This window comes from Solanum lycopersicum, chromosome 1, assembly GCF_036512215.1.
Source record: "Solanum lycopersicum chromosome 1, SLM_r2.1".
In the NCBI taxonomy this organism is placed as follows: Eukaryota; Viridiplantae; Streptophyta; class Magnoliopsida; order Solanales; family Solanaceae; genus Solanum; species Solanum lycopersicum.
The window spans coordinates 93186113-93207294 of record NC_090800.1 but is presented as its reverse complement, the minus strand read 5'-3'; the positions used below and the strand labels follow the sequence as shown (position 1 = coordinate 93207294).

The 21182-nt window shown below is 35.3% G+C and overlaps 4 protein-coding genes across 9 annotated transcripts; 2 read left to right on the top strand and 2 right to left on the bottom strand.

The window, feature by feature from the left end:
• Positions 1-214: 214 nt before the first annotated feature.
• Positions 215-6157, top strand: LOC101248524 (ubiquitin fusion degradation protein 1 homolog). 3 transcript variants are annotated; one of them, NM_001307959.1, is made up of 10 exons: positions 215-259; positions 808-854; positions 1843-1920; positions 2485-2509; positions 2599-2631; positions 2841-2869; positions 2954-3084; positions 4456-4676; positions 5527-5783; positions 5888-6157. In NM_001307959.1, exons 2-10 carry the CDS (start codon positions 852-854, stop codon positions 5969-5971), a joined length of 861 nt encoding a protein of 286 aa, NP_001294888.1. In that variant the 5' UTR covers positions 215-259; positions 808-851; the 3' UTR covers positions 5972-6157. The 3 variants fall into 3 exon arrangements, with proteins under 3 accessions (NP_001294888.1, NP_001294887.1, XP_010315336.1); NM_001307958.1 differs by having other exon boundaries at positions 2748-2869; XM_010317034.4 differs by having other exon boundaries at positions 248-427; positions 2748-2869; positions 5888-6062.
• Positions 6158-6628: 471 nt separating this feature from the next.
• On the top strand, positions 6629-7287 carry LOC101250551 (small ribosomal subunit protein bTHXm). Its single transcript, XM_004230941.5, has one exon. The coding sequence runs from the start codon at positions 6757-6759 to the stop codon at positions 7027-7029; it is 273 nt and encodes a 90-aa protein (XP_004230989.1). The 5' UTR covers positions 6629-6756; the 3' UTR covers positions 7030-7287.
• A 1856-nt stretch (positions 7288-9143) lies between these two features.
• LOC101267852 (NADH dehydrogenase [ubiquinone] 1 beta subcomplex subunit 9) lies at positions 9144-13648 on the bottom strand. Its single transcript, XM_004230917.5, has 6 exons — positions 13264-13648; positions 13064-13105; positions 12162-12243; positions 11176-11231; positions 9848-9920; positions 9144-9527 (listed from the first exon to the last, which is right to left on the bottom strand). The coding sequence occupies exons 1-5, from the start codon at positions 13393-13395 to the stop codon at positions 9873-9875; spliced, it is 360 nt and encodes a 119-aa protein (XP_004230965.1). The 5' UTR covers positions 13396-13648; the 3' UTR covers positions 9144-9527; positions 9848-9872.
• A 538-nt stretch (positions 13649-14186) lies between these two features.
• Positions 14187-20855, bottom strand: LOC101266568 (kinesin-like protein KIN-7E). 4 transcript variants are annotated; one of them, XM_010317033.4, is made up of 15 exons: positions 20652-20855; positions 20190-20273; positions 19284-19633; positions 18947-19036; positions 18748-18848; positions 18507-18620; positions 18359-18440; positions 18187-18254; positions 17984-18049; positions 17766-17890; positions 17078-17405; positions 16594-16698; positions 15679-16515; positions 14960-15267; positions 14187-14698 (listed from the first exon to the last, which is right to left on the bottom strand). In XM_010317033.4, exons 3-15 carry the CDS (start codon positions 19504-19506, stop codon positions 14377-14379), a joined length of 2769 nt encoding a protein of 922 aa, XP_010315335.1. In that variant the 5' UTR covers positions 19507-19633; positions 20190-20273; positions 20652-20855; the 3' UTR covers positions 14187-14376. The 4 variants fall into 4 exon arrangements, with proteins under 4 accessions (XP_010315335.1, XP_010315334.1, XP_069149085.1 ...); XM_010317032.4 differs by having other exon boundaries at positions 15679-16521; positions 19284-19630; positions 20652-20814; XM_069292984.1 differs by having other exon boundaries at positions 19284-19630; positions 20652-20814.
• Between the last annotated feature and the right edge of the window lie 327 nt (positions 20856-21182).

Sequence of the window (21182 nt, the reverse complement as noted above, 5' to 3'; positions counted from 1 at the left end):
CAAATTTAAGCAATCGAAAAAACTGAAAATTGCGGTGGTAATATATTATATATATATATATTCGAAAGTATACGTGATACGGATATGTCTAATAAGGTCATTTAACCAATTTACTTCCGGACTCAATATTGGCCCATATCCGGAATTCTTCTTAGTGGGCCGGCCCAAAGATATAGAGCTTTCAGCATCAAAATCTTGCTCTTCTTTTCTTTTTCTGCACGAATTCCTCACATTCTCTTTCTCTGAAGGAATCGAATTTGTATGTTTCTCTATCTTTTTCTCTCTGAATCCCCACCCCCCCTTTTTTTCCTGTATGATTCTAAGTAGACGATGAAGCTTTGTACTTTTTGCGATGTTTGTGAAACACGAATTTACTGAAATTCGATGAGTTCTAGTCTAATATCACAGATCTCTGCAATTTTTGCAAGTTAGATAAATTTTTCTTATTTTGTTGTTGGAATAATAACCCTAAGTTGTTTATGATTTGTTATTTTTGGTATTTAATTAATTATGTATAGTTAGTATTTCTTTTTCCCAGTTCATATGGAAATATGTTTTCTAGTTTAATTTGATTTGGTTCTTACTATTATAAATGGGGATGTTGTAGTTACTTTTCAATATACAGAAAATATTAGAAGATACAGAAACACGCATACGAGAAAAACTTTTGAGTTTATAAATAAAGTAAAAGGGTTGAACTTGCGATTTTGTGCTAAATTTGATGTAAAATCTGAAATAGTACAAAATTATTGAAAATTGAGTGTATTTTTAATTAGGTTCTCTTTTTCTGTTGCTGTTCTTTTATAGGTTAGCTGAAACAGTTGAGTTCGGGGTACTCAGAGACAGAAATCATGGTAAATTTTCTGTTTTTTCATGATTAATATGCAGCAGAAGTGTTATTGATTATCGTTATATACTCCCATGGTTGTTCTGATTTTTTATTTTTTTTAATATAACTTAGTAAGACTATTTTAAGAATAGAAAGGACAGCCTGGTGCAATAAGCTAGGGCAAGGGTCAGGCCATATAGGATTTAGCGGAAGTTGTGTTGTTTTTCTGCTAGAGGCTGTTTTAAGAATATCATCTAATAATTTGTTCCCTTGAATAAAAGATGGAATTAGATCATGACTGAAGTTATACTCAGGGGTTTCTTAATTTAATAAGAGCTGAAGATTTAAGTGCCAGCTTAGGGAGCATCGAATTTGTGAATAGAATGTCCATCTGTAGGGGCTCAACTTCCTCCTTTTGGAAAAGAAAACTGAGAAAAGAGGAGGAAATGATCTTTATGGTAATTATGAGACAAGAGTGCATTAAATTACAAAAAGTTTGTTGTCAATTTCAAAAGGGCATGGACAACGGTTTGTGAGAGTCATCGGTTGTATATTTGGTTCATACACTTGAGCAAATATGGATATTGTAGATTCCCATTGATGTTATTACCAATAATACACCAGGATGAAGTAACAAAAAATATCCCGTCTCCAAAGAAAATGGGCTTGTACTAACATTTACAGGCTCATATCCTGTCTCCAAAGAAGCCGTGTACACTTGCAACAGAAGTTTAGTTTTGTTTAGAGAAGCATACTTTTGAGAGCGCACAGCCTTTAATTGGAACTGGCTAAACTGACTTGATATTCTTTTAGCTTCCGTAAACACAGGCAATCATTAAATACATCTACCTTCGAAGGGGCATTTCCTTTCTTGAAGGCAGTGATCTTGTTTATTTAATTCTGTTTCATAGCCTTTACTTAAAAGACTACCACTGACCCTATTGACATATATCTGTGTCATTAGTGTTATCTTCATTCGTCATTATTGGTACTTTTTTATTTGTGATTTGCAGTTTTTTGATGGATATGGATATCATGGACGATCATTTGAGCAGACTTACCGGTGCTATCCTGCATCTTTCATTGATAAGGTTGGAATGCTTTTGAAAAGACAAATTTCATTTACTACTCTAATCTACTGTGGTAATTACCTGTGATGGTTTCACCATAATTGTCTCATTCCTTTAGCTTCCATTAGATTGTCATGCTCACGAAATTTTGCTTAGGTTATTTTAATTTTTCATTCTTCTAATGTAGGTCTATGATTTATTTTGAGATAAATATCTAGAAGAGCTTTCCTCAAAATTTATTTTTAAGTTCCATTACATCTTATTTCAGCTGGTTGCATCATTCACATTTTGTTGTTATTGTAGAGAAAGGGGTTGGGGAGTGAATGAATTTTCTTTTATTAAGGTGAAGAGGGAACAATTTAACTGTTTAGTAGTTCTTCTTGGTATAGTTGTACGCTGAAAGAAGTCTTTCTTTTTTTACCTATATGCTATATATATGTGGTGGGAGATGGGTCTTCTATGTGTATTAAATTTGTATTTCAGATGTTTGTCCCACATATCACTTCTCCCACTGCAATTTATTTTTGCTTGGTATTTGTTTGTTTTTTTTTCCTTTTGCTGATTATGTATGTTCCATCTTTGCAGCCACAAATAGAAAATGGAGACAAAAGTAAGTAATGTCAGTAGTTCTTTTCTGTAATTGCGGAAGGTTATTCGAGCTTTAAGTCTTATATTGTTTTTTCTTTATTTTTTTCCCAGTTATAATGCCTCCCTCTGCTCTTGATCGTCTAGGTCAGTATCCTTGTTCTTGTATCTGGGCATTTTCAGTTATTTAAATTTTGCACTTTTTCAGTTGGCAGCTGTTTCTTTTCTTAACCGTAGTCAATGTTGAATGTAAAATTTTGTAGCATCACTTCATATTGATTATCCAATGTTGTTTGAGCTTCGAAATGATTCCACGGAACGGGTTTCTCACTGTGGGGTTTTGGAGTTCATTGCAGAAGAGGGCTTGATATATATGCCATATTGGGTACAGCTCATTTCTGTGTAATTCTATTTTCTTGGTTTCAGTTCGACTACTGTGCATACACTCATTTTAATGTGGACCTTGTAGATGATGGAAAATTTATGCCTACAAGAAGGCGACACTGTGACAGTGAAAAATGTAACTCTTCCTAAGGGTAAATATGTCAAGCTGCAACCCCACACGAAGGATTTTCTGGATATTTCTAACCCGAAGGCCATGTAAGTTTGCTGAAGTTTTTTTTCCTTTTTAGTAACTTTCTGTGGATTGTGTTCCATTTTATGTTAGTATTTGGGTAGCAACAAATGTTTCTGCATAATTTATATAATTCATGGCACAATCAAAAGGAAAAATCAGCAAAGACAAAAGAAGTGTTCTTCACACTCTTTTTGTGGGGCATGATGATTGAGTTAAGAATTGAAACTTGTGTAAAAATGAAAGTGGGTTTAAGACTCTGGATGAAGTAATCTTTTTGAAATTAGTTAGTGCTTCTTCAAATTAAAAAAGTAGGTTCCATAGCTTATTCTAATATTAACAGATTATTGAAAAAGTATCACATTTTCTCGGTAATAAGTTTACCTGACAAGTTTGGAAAAGAACATGAGAAGTACGAGAATAAATTGGAAACAAGTATAAGAGATAGTGGTCATCAAAATAGGAGAGTAGGGTGTTGTAAAAAATAAGAAGATGAAGTCAATCCACGTTCTTGGGTTAAAGAGGAATTTGAGGACAATTTGTATTTAAACATTTAGGAGGGATCACTGAGATTACAATTTATTGTTGTTGTAGATAGATAATTACTAAATATTAGAGTTTGACTAGTCTAATGCCACAATGCACTAGTTATTGTTAATGAGTTAAAATCTATCTTAATTTTAAAGTGAGATTGCTTTAGCAATAAGATGTATAAGAATTTTTTAAAAAAAATTGGGATGTATAAGAACTTCATAGAGCAATATCACCTCTTTATTGCTGGATTGAACTTTCTATGAGATGGTTTATGAGGTAAAATTTTCCTTGTAGAACTAGAATTACAAATTGGGGTGTCTTTGGAATACGAGAAACATTATGTTATCCTGGATTGAAGTTCTTTTGTCTGACGTGTATTTAAGTATAGAAGGAGGGCCTAGGAGAGGAGATAGAGATCCATGCAGGGAGTGCTCTTAGCTTCAAATACTTCCCAATTAGTTTTTCTCGTTATTCTTTTACATTGAGAGAAAAGGATGGTCCAATGTAGTGGTCGAAATTTTGACAGATCAGACATGAATATATATAGTCCTTTCTGTGTTAAATTTATGAATATGCTCAGGATTGACTTCTTGATGACCAAATTCATAGTATTACACCTTTCTATAATTGCTACTATATTATTTGTGTGAGACTTCATGCTTGAGGGCTAAGCATAGCTAAGTGAGATGATTGACAAGTAAAAATTATTTTCATTTTTTAATTTGAATTAGGAGAATTACATCTGCTAACTGGTCTAACCGATATTTGCTTGTTCAGTTGTTTATTAATCTAATTTCATTTGCAAAATACCTGCATACTAATAGGAGGTTTAAAGTTTTGACTTCTTTCCTTTACTGATGCAGCTTGGAGACGACACTCAGAAACTTTTCCTGCTTAACCACAGGAGATAGTATTATGGTGGCTTACAACAATAAAAAATACTATATAGATATTGTGGAGACCAAACCTTCTAATGGAATAAGTATTATTGAGACAGACTGTGAAGTAGACTTTGCTCCCCCACTTGATTACAAAGAACCTGAAAGAACGGCTCCTTCTCGTCCAAGCAACTCTCCAGCAGAAGGTGCATATTCTTCAAATTTTCTGAAGTTAATTACTGTCTTCATAAATTCTAATAGTAGCACATATCAGTGTTATCAAAAAGCCATTTTAGGATAAAGTGAAATACCAATTGTGTAGAGTCACCTCTTCAAGAAACCCTCATTTACAAGGAATTTTTTTTTGTCTTTTAGCCTTAATGATGACATAGAATCGTACATTAAGCAGCAAAGCGCTTAACATGTGTTGAGCCTCACTTTAGGGTTTAAGCATGCCTTTGACAACACTGGACATATTGCTTAAATTATTTGATTGTGCGTGTGATTTCACATTTCGAACATATTAATTTTTTTTGGGAAATACTGATGATCACCTCCTAAAATCTATTCAAACTCTTTATCTTATACTATTCAAATGGACAGCATCTTATTGAGACGGAGGCAGTATCTTGTATGGTTGTAGAGATCAGTTCTACAAATTCTTAATTACACTAGAGCTTGCTTGGGTATTGGAATTGCCCATCGTCTGTGGTTAAAAAAGGCAGTCCAGGCCCCAATGCCCTAAGCTTGCGACTTCAGTGCTGTAAATTTATGCTGTTCACAGTATATATTGTACTTGGATATCCAGAACCGGAAAATCTTTGATCAAGAATGCATCATCCTTCTTTTTTTAGTTGGACTTCTTGGAAATGCAAAATACTATGATACTTCCAGGTTGGGATGTTTGGTGACAATGTTTGGCAAATTTTATTTCGCCCTTATGGTGCAGTTCTAGGACTTCACTTCTCACCCATAATTGTTTCTTCCTATAGATTACTCGTTACTGCAGAACTTCTACACTTCTTTCTATAGCTTAACAATTCTTCTCTCATGCAGTTCAAGAGGATGCAACAGAAGTTGTTGAGCCAAAATTCAACCCTTTTACTGGTGGAGCGAGGCGTTTGGATGGTAAACCCTTAAAACAGCAGCTTCCACCATCTTCTTCCTCTTCTGGGTCCTCAGATAAGCAAGTCAACGCTACTAATGGCGGTAAGAAATCTGCTGCTGCTCCAAGCTCCCAAAGCTCTAGTCGTCAGTCACAAGGGAAGCTTGTATTTGGTTCAAATGCAAACCGCGCTCCTGAAAAACAGAAGGTTTTATCTCTCTCTCTATATGCTAATAAATAAGTCCTTTAAAAAATCTTTACTTGTCAGAAGCTTGCTAGTCTCAGCCTGTTAATGCTCTTGTTCATATGCAGGAACCTGTGAAAGAGGAACCTCAAAAGAAAGAAGAGCCCAAGTTTCAGGCTTTCTCTGGGAAAAAATACTCCTTGAGGGGTTAATTGCGTATTAACCTTTTCTTTTGTCAGTCAAATATCTTAATTATGTGCAACTTGTTGACTATATTTTATACAATTTGATTTTCATTGCAAATGATGGAATGATGTACTCCCTAATTAATTGAGGAGCACATCCAGAATGGTTGGCCAACTCGATCCAAAATTTAAGAAGATTGAAGAAACTTTCTCACAAGCTTGGGATTTTAAATTCAAGATGTGTAATGTATAAAATGATCATTTAGTGACATCTCCTTTAAATATATTAAAAAGGAAAAAATAAGATAAAATAAAGATGACACTATAGTTAAATTAACTAGCAACATTGACTTTTGGTATATCGAAAAATCATTTTTCCAAAAAAATATATCTCAACAATTATTTTCTAAAATAAATTTCGTATAGTTGATTAGTGAGTGAACATATATTGTTAGTAAATTAGATAATGCCTCGTACGAGAATATTTAAGTAATAAATATCGAAAATAATTTTTTTTAAAAAAACATTATTTGGCAATCCAGTAGCAGAAAATCGATTTATTTCTAAGCATATTGCTGAATTTATATGATTAAATTTGTAATAATTAAAAAATCATCTAATATTTTTTCAAAATTATAAAAAAAAAACGAAAACCTGTTAAATTCGTACTTAATGGTAGAAAAAGAAATCAAAAAGAAAAAATTTAATCAGAGTTTCTATCTTCCCCTTTTCTTTCTTCATTTTATTTTGGTGTGGGAATTTCCAGTTCAGGGCTAGGGTTTAAGGTACAGGGAAACAGGGTAAAATCGGAGATGGCGATGACACAGTGGTGCAGCACAGTAGCGAGGAGACTGATGACTGTTATGGAGCAACGAATGGCATATTCATCTTCAGCTGCTCCGTCGGCGGCGATGGGAGGTCCGATCCTTTGCGGACGAGGGGACAAGAGGACGAAGAAAGGGAAGAGATTCAAAGATTCGTATGGAAATTCAAGACCTAAAAAGGAGAAGAAAATTGAACGCATCAAGGATAAAGTTGAGGTCCCCAGGTCTACACCTTGGCCTCTTCCTTTCAAACTCATTTGATTTCATTTTCTGTACCCTTCAAAAAAAATCTAGTCTTGTTTCTCTTTGCCATTAGAAGATAGATTATGTTTTTCTTATGATGAATCTGAATGTACTGACGTCTGGGCAAAATTGTGTTTCAATTGCTTTGTTTAGCCTTACGATTTGCATTCCATATGGCATTCTAGAATTAGGAGTTGAGAATAAATGCTGAATTACTGTGTCTGTTTCACGAAGGACACTGATTAATCGGTGCCTAATCAAAATCACTTTTGGTTATTTGGTGTTATAACACAACTTAGCTCCACTGTGCAAATTCAGTTGGGGTAAGCTATATGAATCGTAGTTTGACTATTTTTAACGACATTAACTGTCGACCTAAGGCAAAACCTTCCTGTTCTGTCCGGGTTTGGGACTGTTATGGTTTTGCATGTATTTTAGTCCAGAAAAACTGAAGATCCCGATTTAGTTATCTCAGCTACTGCTCATCAATAAAGATCTAATCTTTATAGATATCAGCATCTCGGTTGTCCAAATTTGGGGTATAAGAGATACTTGTTGCTCTAGTTATCCTGCAGTAAATATTGTGGGGTGATATATATCTGTTTTCCTTGATTGATATGACCTTATGAGCTGATCGACTCTTGTGCCCGAGTTAAGATAGTGTGAGATTCAAATTAAAATATAGGCTAAAGAAGAAAAAAGGATATGAATTTGCTTTTTTTCATGTTGTTAATAGTAGTTGCTTGGCTTGAAGGGTGTGTCTATAGTTTTGGAACTCAGCCACTTCTGGCAGAACTGGTCTGATGGGTGGAATCAAACTAATCTTCGATCTAGAGAGAAATTTTTTAAGAAAAAGTTGCATAACTCTCCTTAAAACATCCTTGGGGAGGGACAGGGTAGAGTTAATTGACTTGATGAAACTGCAGGAGAGTTTTCTGCAGCTTTCAACATCGAACTTCATGTTTTCGTGTGTATGGCATCCATCCTCTCGATTTCTTTAAAAGTTGATGCTGAGCGAGAGATCTTCTCGCCTATTGACAGTTTATCTCATTAGATCAACTTGTGGAAGAGATTTGACACCTTTCTAAAGTGACAGTCGACTGACTTAATACTCATGCTGATGCTGGAGTACATACATAATGGTGTATTCACATATTCAAAGTAAAGGCAAAAGAGTGCAATTATGCAAAGGGCCTATATGATCTCCTCTCTACTCTGTCAGTAGATGTTAGAATTGATATGACAGAGAGAATGGAATGGAGAACAATGAAATGTGATGTTCAATGATTTTGCCAATTACTGTTTTCTGGTGAAATTAATCTTTTGACGTATACACTGTGATACATACATGTCTGCAGAGATATGAGTTTGCTCGTTCTTATAGAATATGCAATAACAACATATGACACCTCTTTTAAAGAAGGTGAATTGTGCGTCTTTCATAATCCAGAGCTAATAGGCTGCTCTCTTATGCCGTGTAAGTGAAATACAAAAGATGATTTTAGGTTGAATTTTTTCTTGCATTCGTTTGTTGTTCAATGAAAATCATGTACAAATTTTATACAGTGCATCAGGGCATTTTGACATAGTAGTCGAATGAACCATAATAAGTTTGAATGCTCATATGTTAAGGGGACGCATGCAAAGTGCAAATGTAGCATTATTTTGCTATTATGAAGAACCCTTTGCGGGTTTTATACATTATAGGATCAATTGATGCAAAGGCCAGTAAGAGATTATGAGTTTTAGATCTAATGACTAATTAGCGATGGTCCCATTTGATTAATACACATTAAAAACACGTACGGAGTTCAACCAAAACCCAATGCATGAGTAGCAAAGCCATCTGTAGTTTACAACTCTATCAAAACTTTGCTAAGGTTGTTATAGATGATTAAAACTTAGTTCATGTGAAAAGCCAATGTGAAGTAGGAAAAGTCACTGTTATAAATCCTTTTAGCTGATTTTTAGGTTGATAGATAAGAATAAGACAAGACATCAATCTAATGCGACTTTGCTTGCTCTACTATGTATCTTTCATTTCATCTCCCTTCAAATCCAAGAGTGTACAACTACATATCTATTCCGTCTGCCAAACAAATGGGACAACTATTTGTCCGTCACTATTGCAATAAAGGCAAGTATACAATCTTTTATAACAAGAAAGAAACTGTTCAAACAACAATACATTAATGATAGCTCACAATACTTTTAAAAAGAAGGTCAAGACATGAATAATGATTACTGAAATTCGACAAATTGTAAGCCAAACAAATCCTCAACTTGGTCTATTTCAAATCAAAATCTGACATTTATTTTTGCAATTCTTGGTATGCAGCTCACAACTACTAAACGGTCAATTTTAAGTGAGCATAGTGCCGTTGCCAATTCCCATTTCTCTAAATATCAAACCAGAAAACATATTTAACGTTTCATTGTTCAAAGCTAGATGGAATCACTAAAAAAGAAGACAGGACTGGATGCAACTCTCCTTGAATGCCCACAACTTTATGAACCTGCAACCCAAAAAAATGAAATTATTCACTCAAATGGCAAAATTTACAAATATAGATCCTTACCAATGTCATGGACGTTGTTCAGTTTTTATTCATTGACATGTTTAAGGTGATAATTGAAACTAAAACAGATGTCGTGTATGCCCAGTTAGCCGACAATAGTTTACTAGCTCAAAATTTACCAAAACTCAGGCCAGAATTTTCTTCCACTAGTTTTACAGGTGGTTGGGGTGTCCTCTTCAGTTGTTGGGGTGGGGGAAGCAACAGAGGGGATAAACATGATGAGAGTATTGAGAAACGCAAATGTGTGAAGATTCTACCTTTTATTCATTTCATGGGAGAATATCATACTAGTTCAGCCTCTTCCTTGCCATAGTCATACACTATCTCAATCTGCATCAAACGTCAAGGAGTTATTAAACATAAGGGATCCATGAAGTCTGCCTGGTTTAACAAGAACAGAAGAATTTGGGCGGCAATTGACATCAAATAACATTTTTCTTATGTGAAAAGGTAAATAGTGATTTCTTGACCTCTGCAGCACCAAGTTGGTGTTGCAGATACAAAAAGCAAAGAAACAAAAGTATTGTCGATTCTGTAGGAACTAGTGAACTCTATCATAGTTTCTGTGCATTTACATCAACTCCATTACACACCCAAACAAAGAAAACTAATACAGTTGTATTGTAAATTTGTAACTTCCTAGTACAAAAGACACCAAAGTGATTGCATTTGGACCATACATATCCAACAAGTTTGATCCTTCTTTTACTTTGTTGTTCTGGCTCCCTCGTAGGGGAACCCTTTTTGGGTCAAATATGGTCCTAAATGGATGAGATCTGGATTCAGATAATTTTTTACACATTGAGTCAGGTTAAGTGGGTCAGGGGAGAGAGAGAGCATAGAGGTAGGTGTAAGTGTGTAACATTTGGACAAACATCAATCCAGATCTACTCCACTCCAACACTAATCTTTTGGACCACAACTATTCCCAATTCAAATTACTCGAAGATGAAGAAAATACATGGACACATGTCTGAGTGGATCCCTAGGAAGGAAATGGGAAATAGGGACAACCAGAAATATGGCAGCAACTCATCCTGAATACTTAAAACTATTCAATAGTAAAAAATTACTACTCTTTAATGATCACAAGCAGGTTCAAACAAGGACTTGACTTGTATGGAGGGAGTAGAGCATCTACTCCTTTCATCAGAATATCCTTGTCCTACTTTTCTTGCTACTGTCATAGATTTTCATCTAGTAATTACCAGTAGTACAACCAAGTATGACATCGTATTCCTATGATGTTGATGTGACATCTTTTTGATAAGCTCCCTCTTTGACAGTTTTAACTATTTTAAGTTGTGAATATAATTGGCATAAACCACCCGTTGTAGTCATATAAATGTAGGACAATAAGGATAAAATGTCAGATAGCAAATCACGATGAGAAAATAAAGATCTTCACATGTCATGACATTTAAAGAAGAATGAATTAGCAAGTTGTCAACAGATAGAAAAATTAACAGTTGAAGAGTACTCCTGATGGTTGCAAAAACTGACGAAACAGGAAAGTAAATGGCTAAAGCAACTAGCATAAACTGAAACATTGTCCGTGATGTAAATAAATGTCTAAGCAAATTACCCCTTCTGGCGGCACTGGATTTCTGTTGAACTTGGAACCACCAGGTGCCCATGGAACTGCTCATCATTGAAAGACAAACTATTACCAGAAGTCTAAAGCATAAAATAGTTCACTCAACTTTTCATATTTCCACAATTTACCACATTTCCGAAGTGTGTCAAAAAATCAAAAGACTATCCTTTCAAAAACTAATACTTCACATTAAAAAAAATTATAAAGGCAATCTGTTTACTGCTTGTTAACATTTGACAAAAGTTGTATGAACAAAAAAGATCATCACACAATCCAACAAGGAAACATGCAAAGGTAAGTAGGACAAGACTTAAGGTAATCACTTATCAATTAGCATCTACAAACTTCAACATAGATAAAAATTTAGATGAGACATATCCTGCAGATATTTTTCTTTTCTTCCTTTTTTTCTCGTGATCCACAAGACATTTCATCATTAGAGGCAGTCTTTTTTCATATGAAAAAACAATACTCCCTAGGTCTAAGAACTTAGCACCCCTAACAGTTGGGAAGATGTGAAAGATTTCAACAGAACTTATGCCGGCTATAATTTCAAGGCTTCTTGTTGATGGCTGAGAAATCCCTGCTTGCCAGTAGTGACATTTTGAAATTCAGTGGAAAATGGGCTCCATCCTACCCTTCACTCAAAATACCAGCCATTTTTTTTATAATTTAAAATACCAGGCTTTAATCTGTGACATGCGCCTAACCCCACACAGTACAAGCTGCTCTCTCTCCACTAGACCAAAACCCACACCCTGGGGGGTCCTAATTCAGTTCAAAACCTGTATCTCATATAATACAGACTCCGACATATCCTTAACATTTTTGTGGTTCATTGGATTGAAAATCCAGTTTATTAATAGCGAAAAACTCACAAAGAATACATAGACAGTGAGGATTCATATAGCAAACTTCAACTTGCTTGGGATCGAAGTGCAGTTGTTTGATACAAAAATCATAAAGAAACATACCAATGTAAGGATCAGGGTGCCGCCACTTATTGTAGGATGCTTCACCATCAGCTATAAGTCTATCAATAGTTTCAACATCTTCCTGAATGTTAACAAACCAAGACAGAATAAAATGAACTTAAAAGATAAAACTACAAAAAAGAAAAAAACATAATGCAAAATATGTTACTACAGAATTACAATTTCACTTGTTGAAAAAGAGAACGCAGATGCTCAGTCATTTGGCCATGAAATTAGCCATCACTAAGATGAAAGCAGCGTAAATTTTCATTATCCATAAAGAACTTTAATACAGAATACTCAATCCCAGAAAGTTACTAATTGAACCAAAACCAATCCGTAACTAATTGTTCTTACTATATAACAGAATCTGCAACATTGACCTCACACTGTTTCCAGTATCACTTGTGCATCAAATACGAATTGAGCATGACAAAGGTGAATTCTTTTTTCGAAACACATATGATCAGAACATATCATGTCCAAATATCGAACTAAACACATATGATACCACCAGCAAATGCCAATTTGTATACTCCAAAAATATGCTAGTACACAAACAAATCACAACAAAAACAAGGAAAAGAAGAATGAAATGAACACTTCAGGACTCATACAGTCTAAAATAATTTTTATTTTACCCTTCACAAATACTTCTATCACTACTTGTATTCAACACTAATTAATACTTCAGCATTTTATTTGATAGTACACTAAATGTGAACTTTTATTGTTTTTTTGATAAACATACACAATTAAAAAATTACACATGAACAAGTCGCTCTGTATAACACTAAAACATACAGACTTCACTCCCAACATCAAGCTAAAACCATATAATCCTTATCAGAAAAATGAAAAGTTGCATAAAAAGGATAAGAAGAAGGAAAATAAAAACAAACCACTTTTCTGTTGACCTCAAATCGCTCCCTTAGGGCATCCGCCTGAAAACAAACAAACAAACAAACAAATAAATTAATCAATAACACGAATCACCAGTTATATATAACTAAAAACAAGAACACATAGAGATCGAATGAAGGAAATGTGGAAAAAACGAATCAATGGAAGAAACCCTAGGAATTGGGATAAACATTTTTACATCAGGATAGAAGAGATGACGATGGACGGCCCAATTAAGAGTGTCTCTGAGAGCACGCCTGTAGAGGATCCGAACCCTCTCCCTCTGCGATGCTCTTCGAGCTAAGAACGATACCGATGCTATTCCGCTCATCGCTTTCTCAATCTCTCTCCCTTTGGTTTACTCAGAGCTCTCTCCCCCTTTCTGGATCTTTGTATTCAGAACTACTTCCTACGACGTCGTTCCACAACATACCTTTTCATTTATAAGGTTTTTCATTTTCATTTGTCTTATTGGTGGTTTGTTAAAAATAATTATTATGTTATTTTAATTAGGTTAGTGCTTCTGAATAATGACATATGATCTATTACAAGCTAGTTAAGTTGGTATCAACTTTGAAGAAATGTGAATGGAAAATAAGAATAATTAAGAAAGATGTATATTGTAATTAAGGCTTGTTTGGAAAGAGACAAAGATGAAATTTGATATAATTAAACGTAGTTACACAGTTTGATACGCTTATTTCAAATTTAGGCCTAAAATCAATTTAATTTTATTCACCAAAAAAATCAAAATGCATGATAAGTAATTATTAAATAATTTTTTGATAAATAATTGTGATGGAATGAATAAGATCGCTCTTTAATTTTAATGAGAGGTAATATTTTAAATGGATCAAAGTTCCAAAGACTACAGAATTTAATAAAGAAAAATATAGCTAAAATTCTTGCAAATCTATTGTATGACACGATAAACGGTGTAAAAAATTGTAGACTTGCTATGTCATTTAACTGGTTCTGGTAATCGCCAATTTATGGCTTGTATAGATAGGTACAGCTTACAAGTAATTGGTTTTATAATATCATATGCCAAAAGAATTACTTGAACACTTTCTCCAATTCCAGATTTAGATTGTTAAGGACATTATCTATTACTATCAAATATGAAGCAAAAAATTATAATTGATTCCCCAGAGTAGTATTGTACAAACTTTAAGCAAACTAATAAAAGAAACTATTCATCAATCCTCTAAATCAGTGAATTGGCAACATGTATCCAATCCAATTACATTCATCATAAGACTATTGCTAATTTCACCTATATCCTTCTTTTGCTACCGAACTTTCAAAAAGCTCAGAGAAGGGATGACATACTGTTCTTCCAGCCAAAAGATCTCCTGCTCTTCCTCGGAGGAGGTGTAATGCTAAGCCCAAACATCTCCTTGAGGGCCGGACCCTGGTCAGAGAACCCAATCAGCTTCGCGACAATGGCAGCACTATCTATCACATGATTCAGATCTGTGTCATTCCAAAGACGATGAACCAGTTGGTGTCTCCTCCTTTTGGAGTTCAAATTTATGCCCCATTTCTGGTATATTTCGTTTCTTTCAGCTCCTGGTAACTTTTTATATATGAGCCGACAGAGCATACTTCTCTCGCGTCTAAGAGCTTTGAGGCTGTTGAATAAAAATGATAATGAATCATATTAGCAGATGTTACAGAGATGGTAGTTACAAAATTTTCATGATACCAGGCTATACATAAAGTTTAAGCTAGTATTTTCAGTCCATACGCCTCTTAACAAATTTACATTGGCGTCATTTCACTTAAAACTGTTGCATTAATACACAAGACTAGTTTGTATGCACAGCAAGCGCATACACACCAAAAAGTGGGACGGGAATAGGAATATGAGAAATGCAGGGTAGAGAATATACCTAGATGCAAGTGTGATTGTCTGACCGCCTTGCACAGCTGAATTTCCATTTGAAAGTATTTCCTTGAGGAAGGAAAGTCTTCTAACCTCTACCTCCATGTAAATAGAATCCATTTGGTCACCTTTAAACAGCAGGAGGAAGTATGTCCTGTGGATCAATGAAATATGGCAAGTTTGCCAGAGTCCAATGATCATTTTCTGTAGCCTTCCAAATTCAAGAGGCCAATCTGAAGGAGCCTCCACGGAGTCCAGCATCGGGTCCACTCCAATACTTTTGAAGCTCCTTTTTGACTTTCCAGCCTCTTGACCCTGTGACATAGATATTATTTTTATACATACAAAATGATGATAAAGTGTGACATAAATCAAGTTCCGTCAAGTTATAAACTTAATGCTTACTACAAATCATTGCAAAAATAGCTTAAACAATACTCTCAAATTGTTAATTGCTTACACATAATTCAATCTGAATAGTTGTATTAGTATAACCTAGCACAATTACCCCGTCATGCCCACGACCAAAAATAAGAGAAAGCAAAAACAGATCAAACAGCTAGAACTGATCATGCAAGCAGTATCTGTCATCAAATCGCCCAAAATAACATGATGCACAAAAACCAAATGATGCAGACATGTTCCAGTAATCCCATGCTTAAAAAAGCAAGCAAAAAAGTGCGAGCAACTCTAAACACACACAGCTGGTTCCAAGATATTTCATACCTGATCATGAAGTTGCTTAGCCATCTCCTTAAGACCTGCCACAAAATTGTCAACACTTGGGATATCCTCATCTCCAGGGACATTATTCCCATCCACAAAAGCACTACCAATGGAAGACTGTGAATTGTTTCTCGATAAGTTAGATCTGTTTGCTCCATAAATTAACAGGGGTAGTTTCCAGTGCTTCCGTTGGAAACCCTCAGGTCTTCCTGGAAAATCCTTATCCAGCACATTAGGTGGGGTGGTCTGGTTTTCTTCAGCTGTCTCAGTGTTGGGTGAAAGTGAGCCAATCATAAAATTAGCTCTACAGCTTTTGCTTCTTGTTAATTTATGGCTTTTGGAACCTGATAAACTTGTTGAAAGGGAAGGTGAAGAAGAATCATCAGGGAAAGGTCTAACAAGAGAATTGATTGTATTCTGGATATCAAGCATTTTCTGCTCCCAGGCCCCATGAAGAGAACGACCGCTGGTGCTGCTTGCATGTCCAAGTAACATTGGTGATTGCTGTTGGAGGTCAGAATTTCTGATACTGGAAGCAGGAGGCATTGACATACTTTCTCCATAGTCAGTGTTTGACAAACTGATGGATGCAGAGGTTTGCTTTTCACTAGACTCATCTATCTCAATACATCGAACTTCCTTGCAATGGTCATCACAATCTTCTTCTGACGAATTTACAGAGTCTTTTACCCTCTGCTGTTGACCAGCAGCAGGCACAGCATACGAGGTAGCATCACTTTCATTGTCCCTGATATAGGACCCTGCTACAGCTGATGAGCAAGACACAGAACATTCATCTTCATATGTGTTCCCTTCTGAATGTAGCCTTGATATGTCCTGAAACTTTGCGTAAAATAAGTAACAGATAAAGGAACATCTCTAATAGATAATCTAAGTAGGTTACTTAATACAAACCTTTTGGCTGGAGGTTTTATCACTTTTAAGCGTCTGCAGCAAATCCTTAACCCGCGATTGAGCAAGATCACGTTGCTTAGTTAGTTCCCTCACTTCTTTCTCTAGCTGCAGATATTTACCAGATTAACTATGTAAACATTCTATAAACAAACGAATATCACATTTAATTGAACTCATTTCAATACAACTGTGGAGCCAACAATTTTTCAGATGGACAGATAAAATTCGGAATTGAAAACATTTCAATTTGTATAACCCTTGGAAAATTTTGCTGTAACATGAAAGCAAGGATAACTTTGACAAATAAAATGTAAAATAACGGAGTGAAGAATAAGTGATTCAGCAGTAAGATAAAAGCCTTGGCATGAACAGAAAATAGATTAACAATTGGTTAATTGGATCAATTCAACTGCTCGTGGTAACCAATCCAAAGTCTAGTGGCTGAAATTTCCAGAAGAAGCAACAGTTGGGAAAGAAAACTCGCCTTTTCAATCTGCTGGTCTTTCTTTCTCAGCAATACCACATGATCACAAGTAGTTGTGGGGGTTTTTAATTCACTCTCTAATCTAGCCAACTCTTTCTGCAAATGCTTCACCAATGCCTTGTCAGACATCACAACATTGACTTGTGCATTAGTGGTCACTTCTTTGGCACAACAGGCAAATAGAAGTGTATTTCTAGATTGTTCTACATGGCTTCGAGCAGGACTCAGGGTGCAGATTATGCCAGTTCTTGCATTGCCCCCCAAAGCAGGTTGAAGGATACGAGTTAGCTTAGAATCTCTGTAATTGACATGCCCATGTCTTCCCTTGCTGCAATTAAGTTAAATCGTTACATGCAGTGAAGCTTCAACAATAGGGTAGTGGAAAAAGATTAATCGAATGCACACATCTTGAATGTATATACAAACAGTCAAAGGGCATGTGATGGATGTCCATACTTTGGTTAACATCATTCCATGTACTATTAATAACATACGCAATTCACATAGCAATACTATTCGACACCATAAAGCTTTTCTTAGCTAATCTGAGAAATGAAAAAGAAAAAAATCCCCAACTTGCAATGTGGACATCAAAACTGAATAAATTTTTAAAGATCATTCTGACATGTAACCAAGTGCAGCAAATTTAGATGCCCTAACAAGATGACTTAAGTAACAAGCAATCAACCTTAGCTTGCGAATAACAGTTCCCAAAGTCAACAAACTACGATTAATATGACAGCCTTCTTTCAGTCTCTGCCCAACTGACAGAGACTGAGATGCACGTTCGCTACCTGCTAGATCAACAAAATTCTGCATTCAAAGATCATAAATTTGCCATCAGCAACTCAGGCTTCCATGAAGAGACTGTCAATAAAATCCTAAAGTGAACTAACTGATGCATACCACACTAGCAGAAAGAGTTGTTTTGTTGTCCTTCCCTATAAACTCACGGGCTGAACTTTCAATTGTCTGAAACAGAACGACAAAAAAGTATCAGAAGTATTCACACATCTCTATTCCATGATAGTATTTTACTGTTCTGTACAGAGAACAAAATATGCCAATACCAACTTTATCAAAAGGAAAAAAGGAGAGAAAGGCAATACCAGTCTAAGAATCTGATGAGACCTGGAGCTATTTTCATTAAGATAAGTTTCGCCAATTTGTCTTTGAGCTGCATAAGGACCATAAAAACTAGTAAATTCTGGAAAAAATATATAGGTGCTAACTTCTATATTGTTATTAAAACTAAAGCGTAGAGTTGGAGATTGGCACTACCTTCACATACCGACAAGAGATCTTTCAGATGGTCCCAGTCCCTTAAAGTTTCTTCTGTGAGTTTCTCAATAATGGTCCCTTTCTACAAAACTCAAAATCATTAGAAACCTTCATCTGCTCACTGTAAAACTAAGAAACAGAAACTCACTTCAGGATCATCGAGCAGCCTTAGAGGAGAACTATCTGAGCTGAGGAGGTCTCGGACAACTTCATTGTAGATCTCCATTGCAGAAAACTTCAAAACAAAAGCTCTTTCTTCGTGCTGAAAAAGCGAAGGAAATATCATGTTTGCAATAAATAAAGAAAAAAAGAAGATAAGATGCATTACATCATGCACTGCTCAAACATTCCAAGTCAAAGAATATAATGTGACAGTTAACGTTAATTACCTTTCGCATATAATCATATATGTCTGCTACAGTAAACTCTGTAATTCCATTCATTGTGTAGGTCTTTCCACTGCTTGTTTGACCATACGCAAAGATAGTTGCTGCATAATATGTTTAGGTAGTTGTAACAGTGAGTTTTCTTTCAAATGAACAATGAATCTGCAACAAAATGTGAAAGGCATATGACTGGAACACTCACAGTTGATTCCGCTAACAACAGAAAGAGCAATGTCCTTTGTTCCTCCCTCATACACTTCCCTTGTTGAGCAATCACCTCTATACACCCTGTCTAATCTCAGAAAAGAAAAGCAAGAAGATATGTGTTGCATCAGTAAATCATTTATAAATCGCACTTGAAATTACCCCGACAAATATAAATAGTTCTGCAGAGTATAACAGCCCAACCCAGGAATTGATGTCAGATGGAGTTTCCAAGCTAAAATATCCAGATCTAAACCTCAATTCACCTCACTGTCATTTCTCATTCTACAATAATCAGGTTTACATGCAAATGATGAAATAGGGAATTTTCTTACCAAAGGTATAAGCAGTCGGCAATCCAGACCGTTCCTGGAGACTGTTCCTATATAAGATGCTGGTCTCATTGATACATTCCCAATCTGAAACTTCATTCCTTGAAATTTCCTTTTCACTAAGAGGCCTCAGCCTTACCAACACCAATATCTTCTCTTCACCGCCCAATGCAGCCCCTTGCATTTTCTCCCACTTCTTCAACTCTTCCCCACCAATAGCTCCCATGCCTATCTTTTCCCCCCTCCTCTCTTTGTAGCCACTCCAATCACAATGCCAACAACGGACCCATAATCAATGGTCACCCAAAGGTAAGCGTAAAAAGAAGAAAACTTCTCACTGCCTCATATTGCTGCTGCCAACACCCAACAGAAAAAGGAAAAGACAGTTAGAATGTTTGAGACATGGTGGTTGTGATTGCTAAAAGAATACAGTAGCCATTGAATGATCTATAACTAATCGTAGAAAGTATTTAAAAAATTAACCACACGATTAGGTAGGTCAATTCATGTGTTAGTTGTGATTAAGCACTTTGCTTAAAAACCTTAACACCCAATTTTTTCAAAACCTAAAGTTCCATAAAAAGCGCCATAACGCAAATCCACTTTACTTTGCTTTACGGGGACCAATATTGGGACCCAATTATGCTTCAGCACCAAGTGACAATACTATTCTACTATGAAATTTCCACAGTAGCTCTGAAGCTTTTGAAACTTTTTAGCAAGGGTGGACCCCAAAACCTATATAGAATACAAATATCCAAACAACAACAAACCCAGTGCAATCCCCACAAGTTGAGTTTCAACAAGATAGGATGTTCGAGATTGTTGCAAATAGCCAAACAACAAATTTTATATACATATGCTGATATAAAAATAGAAGCCACATTGACAAAAAAGTTGACTGTTCACCTTCTCTATTGTTTCCACTGAAATAATGAGGACCTCAGAGATAGATAAGGGATTTCAATTCAACGGTCTGCTTCAATCCTTGTGCTGAGATTTAAATAACAAAAATGTAACGTAGATATTAAATTCTCACAAGATCCTAACGGTAAAAAAAATCGTGTTTATTCAGATTGAACAATTTAATAAATAATATTTCAACAGAAAAAAAAGTATTAAAAGAACAAGATCCGGATTATTCGATGCATACAATTTTTTATAAAAATAAATAAATAAAAGAGCTTGAAAACTGAATAGTCCTTTTCTTCAGCTGATTAACAAAAAAAACACAGATTGAACTTGAAGCTAATATACTATTGAAGCGTCATTCTCAGAATCTCAGTACAGAAAGATGAAGCTTTACGCATCGAATAAAGTTGATCATGAATGAGAAAAAGAGAAAAAAAAAACGATATCAGTAAATATTACCTCCATTCTCAAATTCTCCATTAAAATAAACAACAATTTCAGTGGAGAAGACGAAGTAAAATACACACACAGAAAATCACAGTGCACAAAATTTCCTCTTCTGGGAACTGCATACAGTTTTATGGATCGAAGAGAGAGCGTCAACGTCTTTTTTTCGTGTGACGGTGTAATGACAAAATTACCCTCTCTTGGTATGAACCACGTGACCACGTGGCTCTGGGATATCGGTGAGTAAATACGATGCTTTATTTTAACCGTATGGATTTATGACACGTGTCATTGGAGGTAGTGGTCCACTAAAACAGGGACCATTTTGGAATTATTTATTTCTTTAATTTAATTCGGTTAATATTTAATTAGTATTTCTCTTGTTTGGTCATTCTTATACCAAACAATACTTTAATTAATTGGGAAACTATTTAATTTATTTTCACGATTCTATGTGTATTTTATTAGTAGACAAAACAATTGTCAAAATTAGTACGACTTCTTGTCATAATAAGAACTAGAAGACATGGTTTGGTAGGCAAT